The 18252-nt window shown below is 49.8% G+C and overlaps 7 protein-coding genes across 7 annotated transcripts; 1 reads left to right on the forward strand and 6 right to left on the reverse strand.

Moving 5' to 3' along the window:
• The first annotated feature begins 259 nt into the window (after positions 1 to 259).
• BO87DRAFT_355657 (YagE family protein) lies at positions 260 to 2337 on the forward strand. Its single transcript, XM_025621345.1, has 2 exons — positions 260 to 1907; positions 1963 to 2337. Exons 1-2 carry the CDS (start codon positions 389 to 391, stop codon positions 2037 to 2039), a joined length of 1596 nt encoding a protein of 531 aa, XP_025481609.1. The 5' UTR covers positions 260 to 388; the 3' UTR covers positions 2040 to 2337.
• A 288-nt stretch (positions 2338 to 2625) lies between these two features.
• On the reverse strand, positions 2626 to 4084 carry BO87DRAFT_375145 (uncharacterized protein). The gene is made up of 2 exons (XM_025622961.1): positions 3424 to 4084; positions 2626 to 3342 (listed from the first exon to the last, which is right to left on the reverse strand). The coding sequence occupies exons 1-2, from the start codon at positions 3808 to 3810 to the stop codon at positions 2893 to 2895; spliced, it is 837 nt and encodes a 278-aa protein (XP_025481610.1). The 5' UTR covers positions 3811 to 4084; the 3' UTR covers positions 2626 to 2892.
• A 241-nt stretch (positions 4085 to 4325) lies between these two features.
• Positions 4326 to 5538, reverse strand: BO87DRAFT_405558 (putative mitochondrial phosphate transporter Pic2; the record flags this gene model as incomplete). The annotated part of the gene is made up of 5 exons (XM_025625940.1): positions 5417 to 5538; positions 5346 to 5351; positions 4633 to 5283; positions 4442 to 4565; positions 4326 to 4377 (listed from the first exon to the last, which is right to left on the reverse strand). The coding sequence occupies exons 1-5, from the start codon at positions 5505 to 5507 to the stop codon at positions 4326 to 4328; spliced, it is 924 nt and encodes a 307-aa protein (XP_025481611.1). The 5' UTR covers positions 5508 to 5538.
• Positions 5539 to 6356: 818 nt separating this feature from the next.
• BO87DRAFT_385203 (uncharacterized protein) lies at positions 6357 to 7542 on the reverse strand (the record flags this gene model as incomplete). The annotated part of the gene is made up of 4 exons (XM_025624711.1): positions 6357 to 6682; positions 6765 to 6928; positions 7030 to 7046; positions 7324 to 7542. 4 exons carry the CDS (start codon positions 7540 to 7542, stop codon positions 6357 to 6359), a joined length of 726 nt encoding a protein of 241 aa, XP_025481612.1.
• Positions 7543 to 9430: 1888 nt separating this feature from the next.
• Positions 9431 to 11390, reverse strand: BO87DRAFT_405559 (putative C6 transcription factor). The gene is made up of 3 exons (XM_025625941.1): positions 11206 to 11390; positions 10381 to 11091; positions 9431 to 10322 (listed from the first exon to the last, which is right to left on the reverse strand). The coding sequence occupies exons 1-3, from the start codon at positions 11263 to 11265 to the stop codon at positions 9522 to 9524; spliced, it is 1572 nt and encodes a 523-aa protein (XP_025481613.1). The 5' UTR covers positions 11266 to 11390; the 3' UTR covers positions 9431 to 9521.
• Positions 11391 to 12058: 668 nt separating this feature from the next.
• Positions 12059 to 14553, reverse strand: BO87DRAFT_17709 (F-box/WD repeat-containing protein). Its single transcript, XM_025618379.1, has 4 exons — positions 13951 to 14553; positions 13225 to 13871; positions 12452 to 13163; positions 12059 to 12376 (listed from the first exon to the last, which is right to left on the reverse strand). Exons 1-4 carry the CDS (start codon positions 14371 to 14373, stop codon positions 12185 to 12187), a joined length of 1974 nt encoding a protein of 657 aa, XP_025481614.1. The 5' UTR covers positions 14374 to 14553; the 3' UTR covers positions 12059 to 12184.
• Positions 14554 to 16079: 1526 nt separating this feature from the next.
• On the reverse strand, positions 16080 to 18088 carry BO87DRAFT_414680 (Mn(2+) transporter ATX2). Its single transcript, XM_025626643.1, has 3 exons — positions 17793 to 18088; positions 16737 to 17708; positions 16080 to 16682 (listed from the first exon to the last, which is right to left on the reverse strand). The coding sequence occupies exons 1-3, from the start codon at positions 17840 to 17842 to the stop codon at positions 16499 to 16501; spliced, it is 1206 nt and encodes a 401-aa protein (XP_025481615.1). The 5' UTR covers positions 17843 to 18088; the 3' UTR covers positions 16080 to 16498.
• Positions 18089 to 18252: the final 164 nt, after the last annotated feature.

Below are 18252 nucleotides of genomic sequence, written 5' to 3' on the forward strand. Positions count from 1 at the left end.
GATCATTGCTTTCTTTTTCTCGAAGCAGCACCAAACCAGGCCGTCGGGAATATTCTAACGAGGGTTTCATAAATCCAGACAAAACTCAATCTTACCAGTAGGGAAAGAAGAGGGGAAGAAAAGAAGAGAGAAAGATAAAGAGGAGGGGCACCGGATTGGGCAGATTGGCAGCCTCTGGCGGGCGCACGTGCAGAGCTTGGAGCTCCATTTGATCGGTTCGACTTTCTTCTCTCCATCAACTTCTCTCTTTCTCCCTCTCCCTCCTCCTCCCTCCTATTCAATTTTATCTGTCCACCATTACCAAAGATTCCCTTCCCTGCAATTTGCCATTCATTTGCAGATTATGCTCTGAGCAGTGTCTCATCCCCCCACCCCCCTCTATCCCACCATGGTTACTACAGAATCCTCTCCGCTCCTCCCCCAGCATCACCTCCCGACTTCCTCCAATACGTCACCGCGAGGAAACCGTCCGCCGCGGACAGTCACCTTCAACCCATTGGCAACTGTCAGCACCTACCATGACTCTACCTCCGCAGATCCCACCTTCCGACCTCTCCAATCCGGCTCTTCATCTGCACCGCATTCTCAGGAGAGCCATTACCGACCGACCGGCCTCTCCGCCCTGAATAGCAAGCTCCGCCGGCGGAATAGCCATGGCGCTCCGTTCAGCACCACAAACACCCCAATCGCTGCAGCCCCCAAAGTCGGACCACAAAGAACGACAAAAAATGCGCAGAAGCTCAAATTGCTTCCCGATCCTGTGACCGAGGCTGAGGAGGAACTTGGTGGCGATGACTTTCCGTCCGATGTCTATTCGCAGATTGCCCGAATTAAAGAACCTACAGCGAGGAGTCACGCTGCAAAGTTAGGAAAGGCCGACAGAGAGCGTTTGCCGCGAGTGACTGCCTACTGTACGGCCAATTCGTATCGACTAGAAGGGATCATCAAGTTTCTCAAGTCTCGCTCCAAGACCCGCGGGGCCAACCCGAAGCTCTACGACGAATGTGTCTACTCGCCATACGACTACGGCTATGAGGAGAAGCAGAATGGCACATGGGGTCTTTCGAATAATGGAATAAACATGGGGGACGGTCACCCCAGTCAACGGCCGTCTAATGAGCGCCGCTACTCGGACAGTGTGGTTGAGGTCCAGGATAACACAAACTCTCGGCGGGAAGACCTCATAGACCTACAGGACTCTCAATCCCACGCCACCGATATGGACCATGCTTCGACTACTGCCGTGTCGGACCACCAAGGAGATGTACATCCCGATTTCGACACGACGATCCATACCCCTGAAGTGTTCCTGTTCGATTACGGCACCGTCGTAATATGGGGCATGTCACCTGCACACGAGTCACGATTCCTATCCGATGTTTCCAAGTTTGCTGCTTCCATACTCAGTCCCGAAGACACCCAGGTCGAGAACTTCAACTTCTACTATGCTCGCGAATATCAAGCCCGGATATACAACGACTTCATCTCTCTGCGCGACCCGCGTAACCACATGATCAAACTGGCCATCTCCCACGCATTGGCCCAATCCGTCAAGACCTCCCTATTCGAAGACCTCGTATCTGAGACCATCTCCAACACCGCACCCCTACCCGCCCAGATCGCCCAGACGGGCAGTGTTAACCTCACCCGGCGCCAGATCAACATGCAAATCGGCGAATTGTTCATCCTACGGATCAATATTCACCTGCAAGGCTCGGTTCTAGACTCTCCAGAACTCATGTGGGCCGAGCCTCAGCTAGAACCGGTTTACCAGGCCGTCCGCAGTTACCTTGAAATGGACCAGCGCGTAAGCCTACTCACGGAACGACTGGACGTGATAGCGGATCTTCTCGCCGTCCTCAAAGATCAATTAACTCACCGCCACGGTGAGTATCTTGAATGGATCGGTAGGCACCTCACCCTCTGCATCAACCTGTTCTAATCAACTAATACACGTCACAGTAATTGTTCTCATTGCGGCAGAAATCCTAGTCGCGGCCATCAACATCGTAGTTGACTTGTACGCTGGCGTGGAGTGAACACTACCTACCCTTTCTACTAACAATTACTACTACTATTGCCTTGTCTACATCACCCAACAACACCCTTCCTATACATCTACAGCCCCATCACCACAACACCACACCACACTACACTGAGTGTTCTCTTTCAGTATTCGTTCACTTCAGCGGAGTTAAGGGGTTCGGGCATACATCTGTCATTTAAAAGGGAAACAGGAGTGAAAGTGGGAATTATCAAAGCAAGCCCTCCTTGCATCGCTACGAACAATGCATATCTATCTATATTTAGTATCTAGTATCAGTTCCTCTACACCGCGCGATAACTTATCTTGAGCTGTATATTACACCCATTGATTGCTCCAGAGTTGATCCGAATCTACCCTAGACTTATTTTAGCTGGAGCCAATATGGTCATTGTGCAGCTCTTTCACTCTGTAGGATTAACCAGTTAGTATCTCGTCCAGAAATAAGGGCTTTTGGTAGATGAACCATCATCATCTGTCTGGCCTCGTATCTTGTGATATCAAGTATGGCAAGACATGATGATCGATGCACATATACTAGTATCTACTGACTACACAGAGCAAAGGATGACTATTCTATAATGAAGCAGGCAGGTATCCCTACTTCCCCTCTTACACATACACACAACAATAGAAATGATAACGCTTTTTGCCCATCGTATACTATTGAACACATAAGAAGAGTAAAGAGGGGGATGAAAGATGTCCCAAACCCCTAAGACGAAATGAAATATAACCCGACGATGAATAACACCCATTATCACAATAACACAAAAAGAAAATAGAGTAATAAAGTAAAAAGAAAGAAAAGAAAAGTCTAGGGTATGGTTATGGTATAAGTTTGATAATCACCCCTCCCTCTCCTCCTTAGCTTCCTCCTCCTCCTCTTCCTTGGCATCCATATCCATCGGCGTCGTCTCATCCTCCGCACCACCATCACCCCTCTGCTCCGCAGATTCAGGGTTATGGCTCCCGCGATCACTAGTAGCACCCTCCTTATCATTCGCAGACCCGTTACTACCCGGTTGAACGCGGAATGACGAAGTCATATCATCCTGCGACGGGGCGGGGGCTAGTCGCGGCAACGAGGACGACGAATCTCCATTACCGTTATCACCATCAGCAGCTGCGGCGCCAGATTCCGTCGCATCTTTATCCTTGGCGTCTTTCTCCTTCTCTTTATCTTTGCTGTTGCTTTCATTGTTGTTCTCATTGTTCGCCGCCTCATCCTCCAAATTAGCATCATTGGGCAAGTTGGATTTCCTGGATCGCTTCACGCGCAGAGGCCTTTCCTGGGGCTGTACATAATCACATCCATTACCATTAGCGAACCTTCAAACCCTAAATATACCAAAGAGGTAGAGGAAGGTAGAACTTACAGTAGGCGGTTGCTCATCGGAACTCCCCTCCGTCTCGTCCTCCAGGAACTGCGGCGCACCGGCAGCACCATTCTTCCCCGTCTCTCCACCCGTCACGGCTGCGACATTCGTCATCATGGCTGATGCTCGGGCGCGCAGTTCCGGGTTCACGCCCGCCTGCGCTTCCTCCGTCATGCCGGTGACCTTGGCCAGTCGTTCCAGGAGAATGCATGACTCGAGGCGCATCTTCTGGATGTATTGCCAGCCGCGACGGTTGCGGAGACGCATCAATTCATTTTCTTCTTCGATTTCGTTGAGGCGCTTCTTTAGGGCCAGGCATTTCCGCTTGTAGGCGTTTTCGACGCTGGGGGGGTTGGAGGTTGTCGAGGGTTGGCGGGTTTCTTCCATTGTGGTGGGTGGTGCGGTGGATGAGAGGTAGATGATGGTGGGATTGAGTGGTGCGATTGATGAGTGTTGTTGTGGTGTTGGTTGATGGTCAAGGGATGTCGGAGGAGCGAAGTGGTTGGGGATGAATTTAGGATGTTCGGAGATGCACGATTAGGGGGTAGTTATAGTGAGGGGGCGCGAGTGACTCCGATGAGGTAAAAGGATTACCCAGGGTAATTGATGAATGAGAAGGGATTCCCCGAGGTGAATTGGATGGCAGCGAGGCGGATCTGAGAGGAATGGATGGGACGAGAATCAAGTCGGAGCTGAAGCCGAAGCAGAAGCAGAGCCAGTCACGTTCTGCCGGTCGGGGTGTTGGGCGGTCAGCGGAGTCTGGGGTATAACACTACACTACTGGTATTTTAAAGGAGCAACACACTAAAGCTTCATTATCGTCATTACATTGCACTAACTCCTAAAAGCTACTGTTCATGAGAAAAAGACGGATCTATCCGTGCAAAGAAGTAAACATAACGCTAATGTCCACCAGTAGTCGGCAATCCAAGGAACACCTTGAACGAGTCGTAACTATATATCTGCGTCAGCATCCAACCCTCAGTCTTATCACAGCATCATCATCAGGATCACTTACATCAACCATTGGAATCCAGTCAATGTACCCAGCATGACAATTCTCACAGGCAGTCCATTCCACAAGCCCGAGAACCCAATGTTGCTATAGATCCTCGACACAGCAGTCATAGCTCCCTCACCAGCTAAACATCATTCAGCCATAACCCTAAACACCATAATCGATAAATAATGAAAAACAGGATAACTCACCTTTCCGATCCGCATTTAACTTACTCACCATAACATCCGCCGGGTGACTGACAATGGCACAGAAGATACCGGCAATATAACCTCCCAAAAAGCTGACTCCCGTCTGCTGTAAGCCATTGAACTGCTCCTTAGGCTTGCCCAACGTCTTATAGATAAACTTGACCGTCTCCTCAAACGTCGCAAACTTCGTCATGGTATAGGGGATCTGTCTCGCCCACAATGGATACAACCCCTTATACAAGCCCGACATGCCCTCCTGCGCCACGATTTTGCCCCATCCCTCGCGCAATGTATGCGCAAACGGCGGCAGCGTCGTCTGCATGCGCACCTTGATGGCCTCCATCGGACAGAGGGCCATATCAGCGAAGAATTCGGCCGAGGCACTAGCACCAAGGAAGACGACGGTGCGGTTCGCATTCGGGAAGAGCTGGTCTCCATAGAGGTATTTGAAGTACTCGTAGAAGCCGTATTTACCGGCGCCTTGGAAGGAGTAGCCAACGAAGGTGGGGGTCCAGCCGAAGAAGATGCCGCGGAGACCTTCTTTGGATATGATGGTGCGCCAGGCGGAGAGGTTGGAAGTGTAGATTTTGGGGTCGACTTGACGGCGACATTTTACGAGATCGAGGGGTGTGACGGCTGTGTGGGTAGGGCCTGTGGGGAGGGATAGGAATTAGGAATGGTAGTGTGGTTGGAGATAGGATGGTTAAACATACCGCAGGCTGTTCGAGGTGGTTAGTATACAAGCTCTGTGATGCAAAAGAGGGCTAGATGGCAGACTACTCACCAATGATTCCTCCGAGTGTGCAACTGGCGAAATACTTGGCCGAGTTGGGTTCAATCTTACCCAAGGGGTACTTGGGCTTTTGTGTCGCCATTCTGAGAGCCTATCTAGTGAGGAAAGTAGAGGAGGGGAGCAATGGAAGCTTATCGACTAAAAGGACAGGACAGGAGAGGAGAGGGGAGAAATTCTACCGAGCAAGGTACGTGAACAATGTAGTATAGGAAAATTCAATGGATAGAAACGTGTACTACTATCCACACTACTTATATTTACTTTGTACCGTGTCAGCCCGCAGGCCATGTCGTCAGAGTCTCCATTTAGGGAGGACAAACAAGTCGCGGTCCAGATCCATTCGGCCAGTCCAACGGCTAATCGGCACCCGCGCAATGGACTGTTCTCTGTGCCGGATACGTCCCGATTTGCCGTTTCTGGAATGGATACTTTTCTGTATGAAACTGAGATCTACATAAGCAGTGAATTATTTACTTTGTGGTGTTCTTTTACTCATAATTAATCTTGTGTCGTTGTGTCTGCGGCGCCTTGGAGATAGTGCAGATCGATGACGTCAGTGCATCCGGGGTAACCGGAAGGAGTAGGGCAAGAATGTTATGGATTTATCTATCGTCTATAGACATATCTATAGATCATGTAGCAATATCACCATTTGGTCGAACAAGACAAGATAATCCAATATACAATAAATTAATGGGTGTTTGAGATTAATAAAGTACGTCCTAACCTTACTCTGCTGAGTAGAACTTATAATCCTGCTGTAACACCTGTGCATGGCAAAACCAAGCTAGATACACCAACAACGGCATCGAGTTGGATGTAGCCTTTAAAGACGACTCTGCACTATCAGGTGTCGGCCTCCCAATTCTCGTGGTTTGCTGGGAGGCTTAGCAATACAACTACTCGTTCGAGAGGACGCTCCCTCAGCGTCTCAGACAATCTGGGGCCCAGGTTTCCATCCCTCTGCTTGGGTCCAAACATATGTTCCCATGATGTCTTGATCGTCCGGAAAATAAGTTAATCTGATTGTTTCAGGACTGTTATGGCGATCTTGTTCAATTGTCGCAGACAGCGAGGAAAGTCCACTGCGGGCTGTTGTGATAGGAGTGCCGACGATGTGCGTTCGAGATTCGTTGTATTGAAATTCTTTCAAATATCCATCGGAGAGTCCGAACAGGCGAGGCTCACCAAACCAACGACTGACAGCACACAGTTCAGTGACTTTCGCAAAGTCGCCCGGCTGTCCCAATGGCTTTTCTACAAGGATCCAGTTAACTTGAGCCCACTGGGTGACATTCAAGGTCTCTAGTGAAGTTGCAGAGAGAACCGAAGGACATACTTGTATATTCCTCTCCATCATATGCCTTATGATAAGACCAACCGATTCCGGTTTCGGCTTCGATAAAGTAGACATCGATGCCTTCCGTGTTTATGCACGAAGCCGTCTTGCCCGACTCCACTTCGTCGATGAGCTTAATCTCCCAGTCGGAGTCATTAGACTTTCTATGAAGCTCATATAAGTTCTGATTTACAAAATAACTATGTAAATATCAGCAAATAATAACGAAACGGCAGAGAGCGACTGGTCACAACAATCTACATACTTTCGGACACAGAATGCCTATTGCCAGTCAATGTATTCAAGGGCAACATCACTATTATGGTTTGCAGTGGTGCAAGGAGTGATATATGAGACATAGGGTCCGCCTGTACCTATCTCACAGATTGCTTTCTGGACTTCATCCGTATAGGGTCGTGTTTCCCACTGAGAATCTTCGGTGACACCAATTCTTAATTCAGTCAACCCCGTAAGGCACACAATCTAAGCATACTCAGTTCATCATTCCATCAGTATTTACACCCCTCAGTAATTCATAAGTTATCTTCGAGATTCTGACCAACTTCTCATGCTTTTCGCTTCCAGGGTCATGGAACCAACCACAGGCTAGTGACTGAGAAATGACGTCTGATCTGTAATCGTTTCTAAACACCCATTCATCCTTGACAAGTTGGGACAGCTTTATTGGCCATTTATAATTTTCATCTTGGCTGTAGACAACCAGCGCAAAAACGTCCTTGTCGAGCGTAGTGGTGATAGTGCATGTCATTTTAACCATGTTGGGCCGTAAGTGAGGCTGGTGCGCTCCGTTCTATGAATCTGGGGTGGGACTGGGGTAGCTTGTTAACTTGTAAGAGATCAAGGCAAAGTGTCTTAGTACCATACTCGGATATGTGGGCGATAGGTTGTAATTTATATAGCATTCAATGATCAAAGGCAGGCGACGTCATAGACCTAGTACTGCATTCTTTACTGCGGACCAGTCATGACAACCTTGCATGGTGCAACGTGCCTACCGAATCGGGTAGCGGATAGGTGCCTCCTCTCTTTTCTCCTACCATATGTATTTAGAAAGCATTCTACAAGCATCCTACTAAAAACAACAAAATGAACTACCATCTGCTTTGACTTCGTTTTCTTCTTCTTCTTCTTCATTTGCTTAGAATTAGATCCGTTTGCTCCAGCACGGAGCACATGGAGTAGCTTCACTTCTCTCCGCGCACCCAGCCCTATCAACTTGTCTTCACCTGAAGCAGTACTACTAGGAAAATGCATGGACACCTCTGTGATCAACATGCCTGGCTTGCTGAGGAGGTCGGGCTGATTCGTTCTTGAAGCTGCATATGCACGGAGCCAAAGTACCCCGCAGATTCTTGTAGAAGGTGAATACTACCCACAGATGGCAATAATGAGCAGAAGGCCTCAGCTACCACTGTACCCGTTGCACAGCATGTTGCAGGATCATCTGATCTCCGCATACAAAAGCGTATACAGATAGAATGACGGCAGCCAGCCCAAATCACGGCCTCAGTAGATCATTCTATTCGCGTTTTAGCAAGTAATCGAACTAGAGTTCCGTATGTAGTAGTGTCTATTTTTCCCGGAGTCATAATGTCCATGACATACAAGCTATAGCTTGACGAATTAGTAGCAGCAACAACATTGCAGATGCATAGTGGTGGGCTCAAAAGCAATATACCTATCACTACCCTGACATGCAGTAATTAGTAGTTAGTAGGTAGGGGATGCAGTAGCTATGCCCTTTCAACCCCACATGTATACTTCAGCACCTACTACATAGTAGGCCCTAGCTACTAATTACCACTGATGCTCAATGGCTGCCTCACTTCCAAGCGCTCCTACTGCATGTTTCTTTATACCTCATAAATGAGAAACACTGAAATATATGTCTCATGCACTTTATTGCTGAGCAATTACTCGATGAGTCGGTGATTGGGCACCTCTGCCTAGCATTGCAGAGAAGATCAGGTAGAATGGTGAACTTAAATGCATATGTGATCATCTGCAGAAGCAGCCAGGCTTATCAGAGAGAATCTACGGAGCACGTTACTTACCTGGTTGGTGAGTGAAGGAAAGGAATTAATCTCCAGAGCAAATCGGATTGTCAGAGGAAATGGCTGCAGCAAATTACTCCTGCAGAGTGATAAATTCTTCAATGCTGACCCCCATGTAACGGATGCTACAGGCCGGCCTAGAAGCTCCTATTGTACATTGATCAAGGTATGGCAAATTAATAACGTCACCAAGCGCAGCATACGTATGCACTGATACCCTGGCACACCCAAGAAGCATTTACAGACCGGCGAGTGTTTGGTTGGTCGAGAGGCACTGATTTATGCTAGGGAAGGGGATATCGGTAATTTGGGTATCGCTAACTAGTTGCAGCTACCAGGACAGGTGATAAGAACGTGTGTTTGAGACTGACTGTTTCCACTAAAGATTTGAAGGGAGACTACATGAATAGAGCAGCTGGGGCAAAGGACGAATTTTATCCAGCTGTATCAGATAGTGTTATTCCGAGTCATGAATGATGACAATGGTAAGACTTACGTTGCAGAGATCGGCCGGTGGCTTATAACAGGCCCAAGCCAACATTAATTGATTGCGGTCAGTTTAGGAAGCAGTAGTTGAGTAATTACTAGTAGCAATAATATACATATTAATTTACAGGTATAGTTTGTCCAGCCCCATGAGCCCCGAGGGATATACCATGTGCATGAGTCCAACTCTCCCTACTTACATGACGGACACCTCCCTCACCGGCCGTTCCAAAGAGTACAATTGAGGCATGCTCGACATGACATCCCGCCCATCATAACTCGCCAACACAGTAGCCAGCTTGATGCCAGCTTCCGAGCCCGTCCGGGCCATCACGCCTCGGATCATCTGCGTCTGTTCGGGCGTAGCAAGTCCACACGACAGAAGAAACCACAGAGGCCATAGCATAGTGTAGAGATAAAAGGCTCGAACCCGAGACATCCCCTGCTCAGACGGTGGCATCGGGTTTCCGAACATATCAATCTCCCCAAAGCAGAATGGTACACTCCGACAAGAATCAGAGACCATCTCGAGGCTTAGCCGTAGGCCATCTGCCTCATGCTGAGACGCTTCATGCTGAATACCGGGGGAATCAACCAGAGAGACCAGTGTTCGGAAGAGATCTGCCATCACACTGTGGATGAAGATTCGAAGGACACGGTAATGGGCCCAAATAACCGCAGCAATCATCTCTCGGTACGTGAGTACATTCTCGCCCGTGTGTGATCGGGTCTCGAGGGGTAGCCAGATGTCCGATAAGGTTTGGGTCCATTGGTACAGTTCTGAATCCAAGCGTCTGCAGGAGTCGATCCATGACGCTAGCTTCGTGATCCCCGCAGATTGCAAGGAATCTGAAGCAGATGTTGGCTCTGAAATCAGCTTTCTGACCTTGGACGCAATTATCATAAGGGATTGTAGCGGATCTGCGCCGTCGAGACGCTCAACTAGTCGATCGGAGTCCAGACTGGGTTTCCCCTTCAGCAGAAGGAATTCGATTTGCTGGATTATGCGTTAGCATTCACACATCCATTAAACAGAGGCATCCTAATTGACTTACCATACGAACATACGCATACTTGAACATATCTAGTCCCGCCGCATGACCCAGCTGACTCTCTCCCCTCAGTCTCGTAAGCGCCTCAAATCCCACCGTATGCGCACTAGTAAGCCCATGGCGATCTCCCGAGATATCCTCAAACAGAGACAGAATAACCAACGTCGCAAAAGTCTCATCTTTCGCCGCCTCAAGCGGCAAATCCAACGCCTCCTGCAGACGTCGCAGCGCCAACCCAAAGCGATATCTCGCCTGAGTCACAATCCCAGGCACATTGACCCTATTACTGAGGGCCATCAGGGCCGTTGCATCGACAGCTAATCGTAAAGACAATGATGCGGGGTTACCATGATCCTGATCTCGACAATCTGCATACAGCGACGGAAGGAACCCCAGATGTCCCATGCCGCCGACTGCATTGCATTCCACGATGGTAAACTGATCGAAGAAATAGCAAATTGCTCTTTCTTCCCATGTTGAATCGCTGATCTGATAAGCGGGCAATGTCGCCACTTGCAGATCCTTGCCGCCGCTTGATACATCATGGTTGCTGGGCTGCTGTTTACTTGACGAGGAAGAGTAGACAATGGCCTTGCCATGGATCAGTTGCTGCACTTTGTACGTTTCATTCCGGAAGATCCCATCCGATCGGTAGCCCGGACATGGCTTGCCATGTATGCCGCAATTTCGGCACCCCGGACGGCCTTCATCGCACTGGGAGGCAGCTTAGCGTGGGGTCATACAGATGAACGGCATACTCATTGGGGTAAATTGTTATGCAAGGGGCATGATGTGCCATGACATGTCAAGGCTGCAGATCTGTCCTACCTTGATTTTCCGTTTGCGACACAAATGGCACCCTGTACTTGGCTTCCCGCCGTACACCATCTTCGTCTACTTGATAGGGGCCCAGCTGCGGGATAGAATATGCAGTGGAAGCGACATAGATGAGGACAATTTTTTAAGTGCTTTGTCAAGCGAATATATCAAATGCTTGATGGCATCGTCGCAGCTGGTGCCTTGAAGGATCGACACAAAGAACCGTAGAATACGGGGTCTTGCCATTTCGAGGGGCCAGTCAGGTGATCTCCATTATCAACGAGAAACAACCCCAACTACAAATACTATATACTATAATTACCACCCCACAGCATTACCACATTTGATCAACCCCGTTCGTTTAGTCAAAGCATACGTAGTGATCTATTATAGTCTCTATTCCTCTCGTCTCGGAACCCTTTCGGGATACTTCTAACAACTGACTATCTGAACAACCAGAAAATGCCCACCAAGGGAGACAAGGCACGCTGGGGTGTAGTCGTGGTGAAAGGTAAGCTCAATGTCTTCGCTTTGTAGGACCAACAGTAGAAACACCAAATCGTCTGTAAATGGTAAATACATCATCTCCCGAGGCGGGTATCATCTAACCCTCGAAAAACCAAAAGTAGAGGTAAACATATCATGAGCCAATCACGGTTCCCCTGAGACTCCTGCAGGTACAACGCATCAAGTAGCCCACCCTTTGCCATTTTGTAACTCCACTCCACGTTTCCCATGAAAATTTCGACAACAAGACCGGAAAATTGAAAGAAAAGAGATCCGTTTAGACCAAACACCCAGAATGCGAATGCTGATGTTCGATGACCTGGCAACGCTGACCGCGCCTCGTTTGCCTAGCGACACTCAGGTTGGACCAGCCGGGTCGTTGAAATCAGGCGCTAAAACAATAGGTATATAGACGGTAACGCTTGGATTCATAAAGCAGGAAAGAAGGACGTGCTAGTCATTGCGAAGGTGGAATCCCTAGTCAGGAGGCGGGGGCATCCACCATGGTCTGGTCATCGTCACTATTGAGCGGCACACTAGGCGGGGGGTCCGAATAGCGCTCCCTATGTCGGCTGTCGTTACTCGTGGGGTGCAGACCCGGCGTACTGGAAGCACTCTCCACTATCACAGCATCGTCGCCATCTTCTTCGGGTGGTGGTGAGAAAGTCCAGACCTAGAACACATTCATTCCCGGTTAGTCTGTGATAAGATGTAGGAGACAAGGGAGAAATGAGCGAATGTTACTTACCTCCATCACTGTGCGGCCTGCTCTGCTAGCCATGATCACAGCTTTCTCTTCCTCAAAGGCAACTCGCCAAACAGCCTCTGCCGGTGTCGACAGTTCTCTGAGTAGTTGACCGGTCTGCAAACTCCACACCTTGACACGACCGTCACTACCACCACTGACAATTCTGGAACTGTCAAACTGCAAGCTGGTAACGCTGTTATCATGAGCCGCAAGTCGGTGAATGGGAGCCATCTTGGTCAACGACCAGACCCGAACAGATCCATCAGAACCACCGGTGACCAAGGTATCTCCCCGCATTTGTAGCTGCCCTACTAGGGAGGTATGGCCCTGGAGGATAGCATGGCACTGGCCCGAGTGCGGATCCCAGATCCGCACGCTGGTATCCAAACTGCCGGTGGCGATGCGTCTGCCATCAAACGCGATAGCATAGATTTGGCTGAAGTGGCCCGAGAGCGTTCGTAAGCATCGTCCCTCAGAAATGCTCCAGATGCGTGCCGTAGTATCATAGCTTCCCGAGACTACAAGATCTCCATGAATGGCCAGGCAGCGGACACTAGCTTGATGCCCAACCAGAACGTTCTTGCAGGTACCCGAGGCGAGATCCCATATCCGCAGCGTTGTATCCCGTGATCCCGAGATCGCCGTGTTCTTGTCGGACATTTTGAGGCAACGCACGGTTGACGTATGGCCACGTAAGAGGTAGAGACAGGCACTGTAATTTGATTTGTTCGTCAGTAGTGACCTCCGACTGCAGGCCGTCATAGTTTGCTTACCCGGTCGCCATGTTCCAGACCCTCACTTCTCGGTCGCACCCACCACTCACAAGAATGTCATCCCAGGGAACCATCGCCCATACGCCCATCACATGGCCTTGAAGAGTTCTTTGGTTATCCCCATTGGTATCGTATACATGAATCTTGGCATTGTCTAGCGCGACCACAATATACTTGGGGGTTAAATGCAGGCTTGTGACCACACCCTGGTCGGGTGTGATGTGTCGCTGGGTACAGCGCCCACCCTTGTTCCAGGCAGATTCCACCATGTACTTTTGCTTGAAATGCGATCTGTAGGACAATGGTCGGACCCGTCTCTTGCGTGACGGGTATCCCGACAGGGAGAGCCAGTCTCCCGACAAAGAGCGCGACGAAACGTCGGGCAGACCCTCTCGAGGCTGGAGAGTAGACACATGGGGCCTCCTTTGCAACCCGCTCAAGGACTGAGTACTGGACACAGCATGCAAAGGCTGACCATGGAAAGGGTCGACGAAGTCCCGATCATCCTCCGACAGCCTCCGGGATGCATACGAGTGCTTTTCGCATAGGTTTTTCCACGTAATATCATCATTCAGCAGTTCCCGCCAGCGCTTCGATACTTGGGATGATCTTGCCAATGTTTTCGGGTCATCGATGAATGATAGGACCTAGTGAAGCCAAGCGGGACAGATGTCAGCCTTGTTCGAGCGGTGAGGACATCCGCACCGGAAGAGGTAACCAACTCACCCTCAGACATAGTTCATTTGGGAATACCTGAAACGGATCTTTTCTCAACCGGGGGCTAACATAGCTAGAGACAAAGCTGAGATGCTGGCTATCGCACAGCCCCAATATGCCTTCCAAGAACTTTTGCTTCCGAGCGTTGGAGAGAGAAGAGAAATGTATCCGAGCGTTCAGCAAAAAGGCATCGTCTTCCTCGTCGGGTGTCTGCCAGGTGGGAGGTCTTTGATGAGGAGTCGGACTGGGAGCAGGCGTGGGAGGTGACGCAGGCGCTGAGGGAAGCAAGTTGGGGGGAATGGGAGTACCAGTCTTGGTGGACGAAGAGAGCGATCTAGAATGAGCACTGGAAAGTGAGGCGACCGAATCTCTGGCTGCAGATGACTTTGATGGCGCAGTCGCCAGCTGCTCAGGTACGCTGCGCGGACTCATCCCGGTATCTACTGGATGGTTGAGTGCTTGTGGACTGCCGCGGTGAGGAGTGGTTGTGTCATCCAGGGGATTGCGTATTCCACCCGACTAGCCTTTCACACGGTGAACGAGATATCCCTACGCAAACCCCTTGCGACCCTTTCTCGTTCATAAACGGAGAAGGCGTAGCACACAAAACGAGAGACTGGGGTTGCTTTAATCCAAAAGAGAAAACGAAGGCGGAGGGGAAGAGCGAGAGATAAGACGGATGTGGACGATCTCCGCCAGGGCAGGAAAGACGAAAGGTTGGCGGTAGACAAGGGAATAGGGGGGTGGAAAGGGAAGAAGAGAATGGGAGTGTGGGTGGTCGGGTCAGAAGTTTTATAGATACCAAAAATGGCTGAAGAAGGAAAAGAGGGAAGACGAAGAAGAAACGGCAAAAAAAAAGTTAGAGAGTAAGTTGGAGGTGAAGGTCACACTGGATAAAGGGGGGGGGTGTTTGGAAGGAGGCCGATTGGGGGGGGGGGGGAAAAGAGAAAGATGATGAGAGGAGAGACGACGGATTGGTAGGTCCCGTACAGAGTACTGGTAAGTAACTATGGTACTTCGGTACAGCGGACGGAGGAGGGCGGTAAGATCAGAACTACTAATCAGGACTGAGTGCGGCCTTCCCGACGCCATCCAGAAGCAGGCGGAGAAGAAGCGACGAAGGAAAGACAAAGTCTGGATCATGCGATGTCGTGACGGGTCAGGTGCAGCCTTCCTCTTCTTCTTCCCCCGGAAACTCTCCAAACCAGCCCAGATTACCCGCCAAGCAAAGCCGATGGCGCTTCTTCTCTGCCCCTGATTCGTGCAGCGGTATCGCTGGATATCCACCCATAACTCCCCGTTGGTACTAATCCAGATTAGTCAGCTCCCAGAATAAAGTACTTTAGTAAAGTTACGATGAACTAGTCCTGACTACTAGTAGTGCTACTGTCCTGGCGCCAGGGGCGCTGCTCGTGGTCGGTACCGACTATCCTGACGGCGGCAATGGTAGGGAGGTTTGGGATACAACGAGCACCAACTGTTGGTTAAGTAGATGATAGTTGGTTATAAGTTAACCTCCGCTACGTCCCCAGTGGAGACAGGGCGTCATTGCTCGAAGACCGTCTCCACGACCAAATATTGCCCCATCCGAACTCTCGAGCCGCTCTGGTCCGTCCTGTCTACGTCTATCTACTGTAGCTCTTACACATCTCCCACGCCATACTCTCCCCTAGACTGGATAGGTGGATGATGGCCGGAGAGACGAGCTCAGCTAAGAGACCAGCAAATAGGACCAGAGTGCCTGTTCCACACTATAGTTTCTCTGATACCTACAAGGATCAATACCACTGTCGTCACAAACTGCTAACTAGACGACGTGAAGTTGACGTGGAGACTCACCCATCTCAAGACCAAGGAAGATTAGTACGTTGTCTACCACAGCGGGACGGTTTCAAAAGCAAGGCACCCTAGCATAATGTCTGGTGCTTCGGTCTAACTTTTCGGTTCCACTGCAAGTCGTAGAAGATATACTGGTCCCAAGGCGGGAGTGGAAGAACGGGCATGCGTCGTACAACCATGGGTCCATGCAGGAGCCTCCAGGAAAAGCTACTAATGATTCAGTCTTGCCGAATAGTTTCATCACTGCCCCAATGTGGGGAAGAGGTAATTCTCCGACTTGTCGGCGCACCGTTATACCAACCACATCTAAGCCAAGTCTACGTCAAAGTGATCGCGAGGGAGGAAAAAATGGAAAGAAATCAAAACATAAAGAAAAGGACACATGCAATTATGATCAAAGTAAAGGGTTCAACCGCACCGTGCAAATGCTTCAAAATCGTGGCCATGACGTGTGGCGGCGCTGACTCAAGGACAATACAACAAGAAAGACATAACCCCGCAGGGAATATAACACAAATCGCCGCGGTTCCCCAAGACTGGGAATCCGCCCAGTAACAACTGTCAAAATCTATTACACAAGACAACCTCCACAGTGTCTACAAACACGAAGCGTCCGTATTTTTTAAAAACGACGTGTAGCTCACTGACCCAGGAGAGCTAAAAGTAAGAGAAGGAGAAAGAGACATGGTGTGAATCCAGAAAAGGATTTTGATAGTATCTAGTGGGCATGGCCAATCTGCAGGAACAGTGGAAGAACCATGCCAACAACAGAAGCAATCAGGTCCCTCATAGACTTGTCCGATGCTGACGGTGCCTCTCTATGGTCGCCGTATCCGTTGACCTGAGACTCACGTGACGATGAGTTCGGGCTGTTTTCCTGCATCGTGTGCATAGCAACGTATCTAGAAACATCAGTATCACCATGTACCGTAGAAGTTAGGTATGAAAGAACTTACAGGAATGTGCCAGCAGAGAACAAGAGAAGAACTCCGGTTCGCCAGCGGTTCCCAACGTCATCACCTCCTGACCCCGAGCCCATGATCTGCACAAACAAAAATGTCATGAGAGCACCTACAGGAGCAGCCAAACTGAAAATCAATAAATGCGCTCTAGCGGTACGACTGGAAAGGCCCTGCTTCAGTAGCACTGAGGTGAGGCCAAACGATGCGGGGGCTTTGTGAACCATGATGGCCAGGAAGATGATGAAGCTCAGCCCAGTGTCAGAGCTAGATGCACCCAAAGCAATTCCATCAGCGGCAGCATGAATCACAAGTCCAGTTGTCGTTGCAAAGCTGTGGCTTCTCCTGGGGATATTACCGGCATCAAGCAAACCCCCCTCGCGTGACGGCGACGAATTACGCCGCAGGCCGGAACCCAGATTATCCAGAGAAATGTGATAGGGAATTCGCTCCTGTTTGGAGGATGACGCGAAAACGGGCAGTTTGTCGATGAGGTACATCAGTATAAAGCCACTAATGAGTGCAATTCCTATCCAAGCGTGGGGCGAGTTATCTTCATCGTGATCCTCGCCTGTGTGATCGTCCGATGGTTCGTCCTTGCGTCCCATAATTCTGGGCCTTTGATCTAGTGTAGAATGGGTTGTAGGTACCGTGACAGGTGCGGATGGCAGATCGGATAGCACCGATCGAGGCGTAAATTTGACATCCGAGGAATCTGGTTCTTCCAATGTCCTCGGGAAATTGGTCACAGGTACAGCCTGGTGTTGCCAAGTGACGGCTGTCGTCGATCGGCTGCTAAGTTCTTTTCGACTGCTAAGGGAGTTTGCGCTGTATAGGGTTTCGACTCCCTCCGGAATAATAACGATCAAAGATGTCCCAACCAGAACTCCCATACCAAGGGAGGATATCAATCTCAGCTGAGAAGGAGAAAGTGTGAAGGCGAGCGGTAGTGATCCCACGACAAATGATCTATGTGACGCACCGGGGAAAAGCAAATTAGCATTGACAGTTCGCACCGAGCAGGCGACAAGTTCCAAGGGGTAGTCGACTCACGTAATGGCCATCACAATGCTCAATGCGAGCAAAGTGAAGAGTCCCTCCATGATCGGCCTCTTGTTCCAGAGCTTCGTCCGTGCTCTAGAAGGTTTCACTCATGTTGCCAATTCCAAGACCAAGATTCTCGATATACCCCTGATCCCGCGGCAGCGGTGATGGCGTCTAAATAGAAAAGCGAACAAGCGAGCTGGAGGACGAAAATAGGCCCGGAGAAGCAAGTGAGACAGGGGAGACGATGGAGAGCGGGCGGAAAGCAGGTGTTCCAAGGCGGTAGGAGGCAGAAGAACTGAAAACGTGGCGGAGGTGGACGGCCCTGATTATGGATTGATTGCGATTTGCCGCAGTGGGAAAGGCACGCCCCAGTCGGAGGCACGGGAGACCCACTGCCGCCCCAGGGATGGTTTATTATTATCTCTTCGGCTTCATCTTCTTCTTCTACATTCGATGTATGAAGCAA

The sequence above is a fragment of the Aspergillus neoniger genome (assembly GCF_003184625.1).
Source record: "Aspergillus neoniger CBS 115656 unplaced genomic scaffold BO87scaffold_10, whole genome shotgun sequence".
Classification (NCBI taxonomy): Eukaryota; Fungi; Ascomycota; class Eurotiomycetes; order Eurotiales; family Aspergillaceae; genus Aspergillus; species Aspergillus neoniger.

Bases quoted from the DNA above. Each gene is read 5' to 3' on its own strand.
- BO87DRAFT_17709 (XM_025618379.1), bottom strand. From the start codon at position 14,373: ATGAGTCCGCGCAGCGTACCTGAGCAGCTGGCGACTGCGCCATCAAAG. The intron at 13,872-13,950 runs GTGAGTTGGTTA...TGGCTTCACTAG, and splicing joins CAAATGAACTATGTCTGAGG to GTCCTATCATTCATCGATGA. The intron at 13,164-13,224 runs GTAAGCAAACTA...ATCAAATTACAG, and splicing joins GTCTGGAACATGGCGACCGG to TGCCTGTCTCTACCTCTTAC.
- BO87DRAFT_375145 (XM_025622961.1), bottom strand. From the start codon at position 3,810: ATGGAAGAAACCCGCCAACCCTCGACAACCTCCAACCCCCCCAGCGTC. The intron at 3,343-3,423 runs GTAAGTTCTACC...GATTATGTACAG, and splicing joins CCGATGAGCAACCGCCTACT to CCCCAGGAAAGGCCTCTGCG.
- BO87DRAFT_405559 (XM_025625941.1), bottom strand. From the start codon at position 11,265: ATGGTGTACGGCGGGAAGCCAAGTACAGGGTGCCATTTGTGTCGCAAA. The intron at 11,092-11,205 runs GTAGGACAGATC...GCTGCCTCCCAG, and splicing joins GTCGCAAACGGAAAATCAAG to TGCGATGAAGGCCGTCCGGG. The intron at 10,323-10,380 runs GTAAGTCAATTA...CGCATAATCCAG, and splicing joins AGTATGCGTATGTTCGTATG to CAAATCGAATTCCTTCTGCT.
- BO87DRAFT_355657 (XM_025621345.1), top strand. From the start codon at position 389: ATGGTTACTACAGAATCCTCTCCGCTCCTCCCCCAGCATCACCTCCCG. The intron at 1,908-1,962 runs GTAGGCACCTCA...TACACGTCACAG, and splicing joins TGAGTATCTTGAATGGATCG to TAATTGTTCTCATTGCGGCA.
- BO87DRAFT_414680 (XM_025626643.1), bottom strand. From the start codon at position 17,842: ATGGAGGGACTCTTCACTTTGCTCGCATTGAGCATTGTGATGGCCATT. The intron at 17,709-17,792 runs GTGAGTCGACTA...TGCGTCACATAG, and splicing joins AGCATTGTGATGGCCATTAC to ATCATTTGTCGTGGGATCAC. The intron at 16,683-16,736 runs GTAAGTTCTTTC...TGATGTTTCTAG, and splicing joins TTCTCTGCTGGCACATTCCT to ATACGTTGCTATGCACACGA.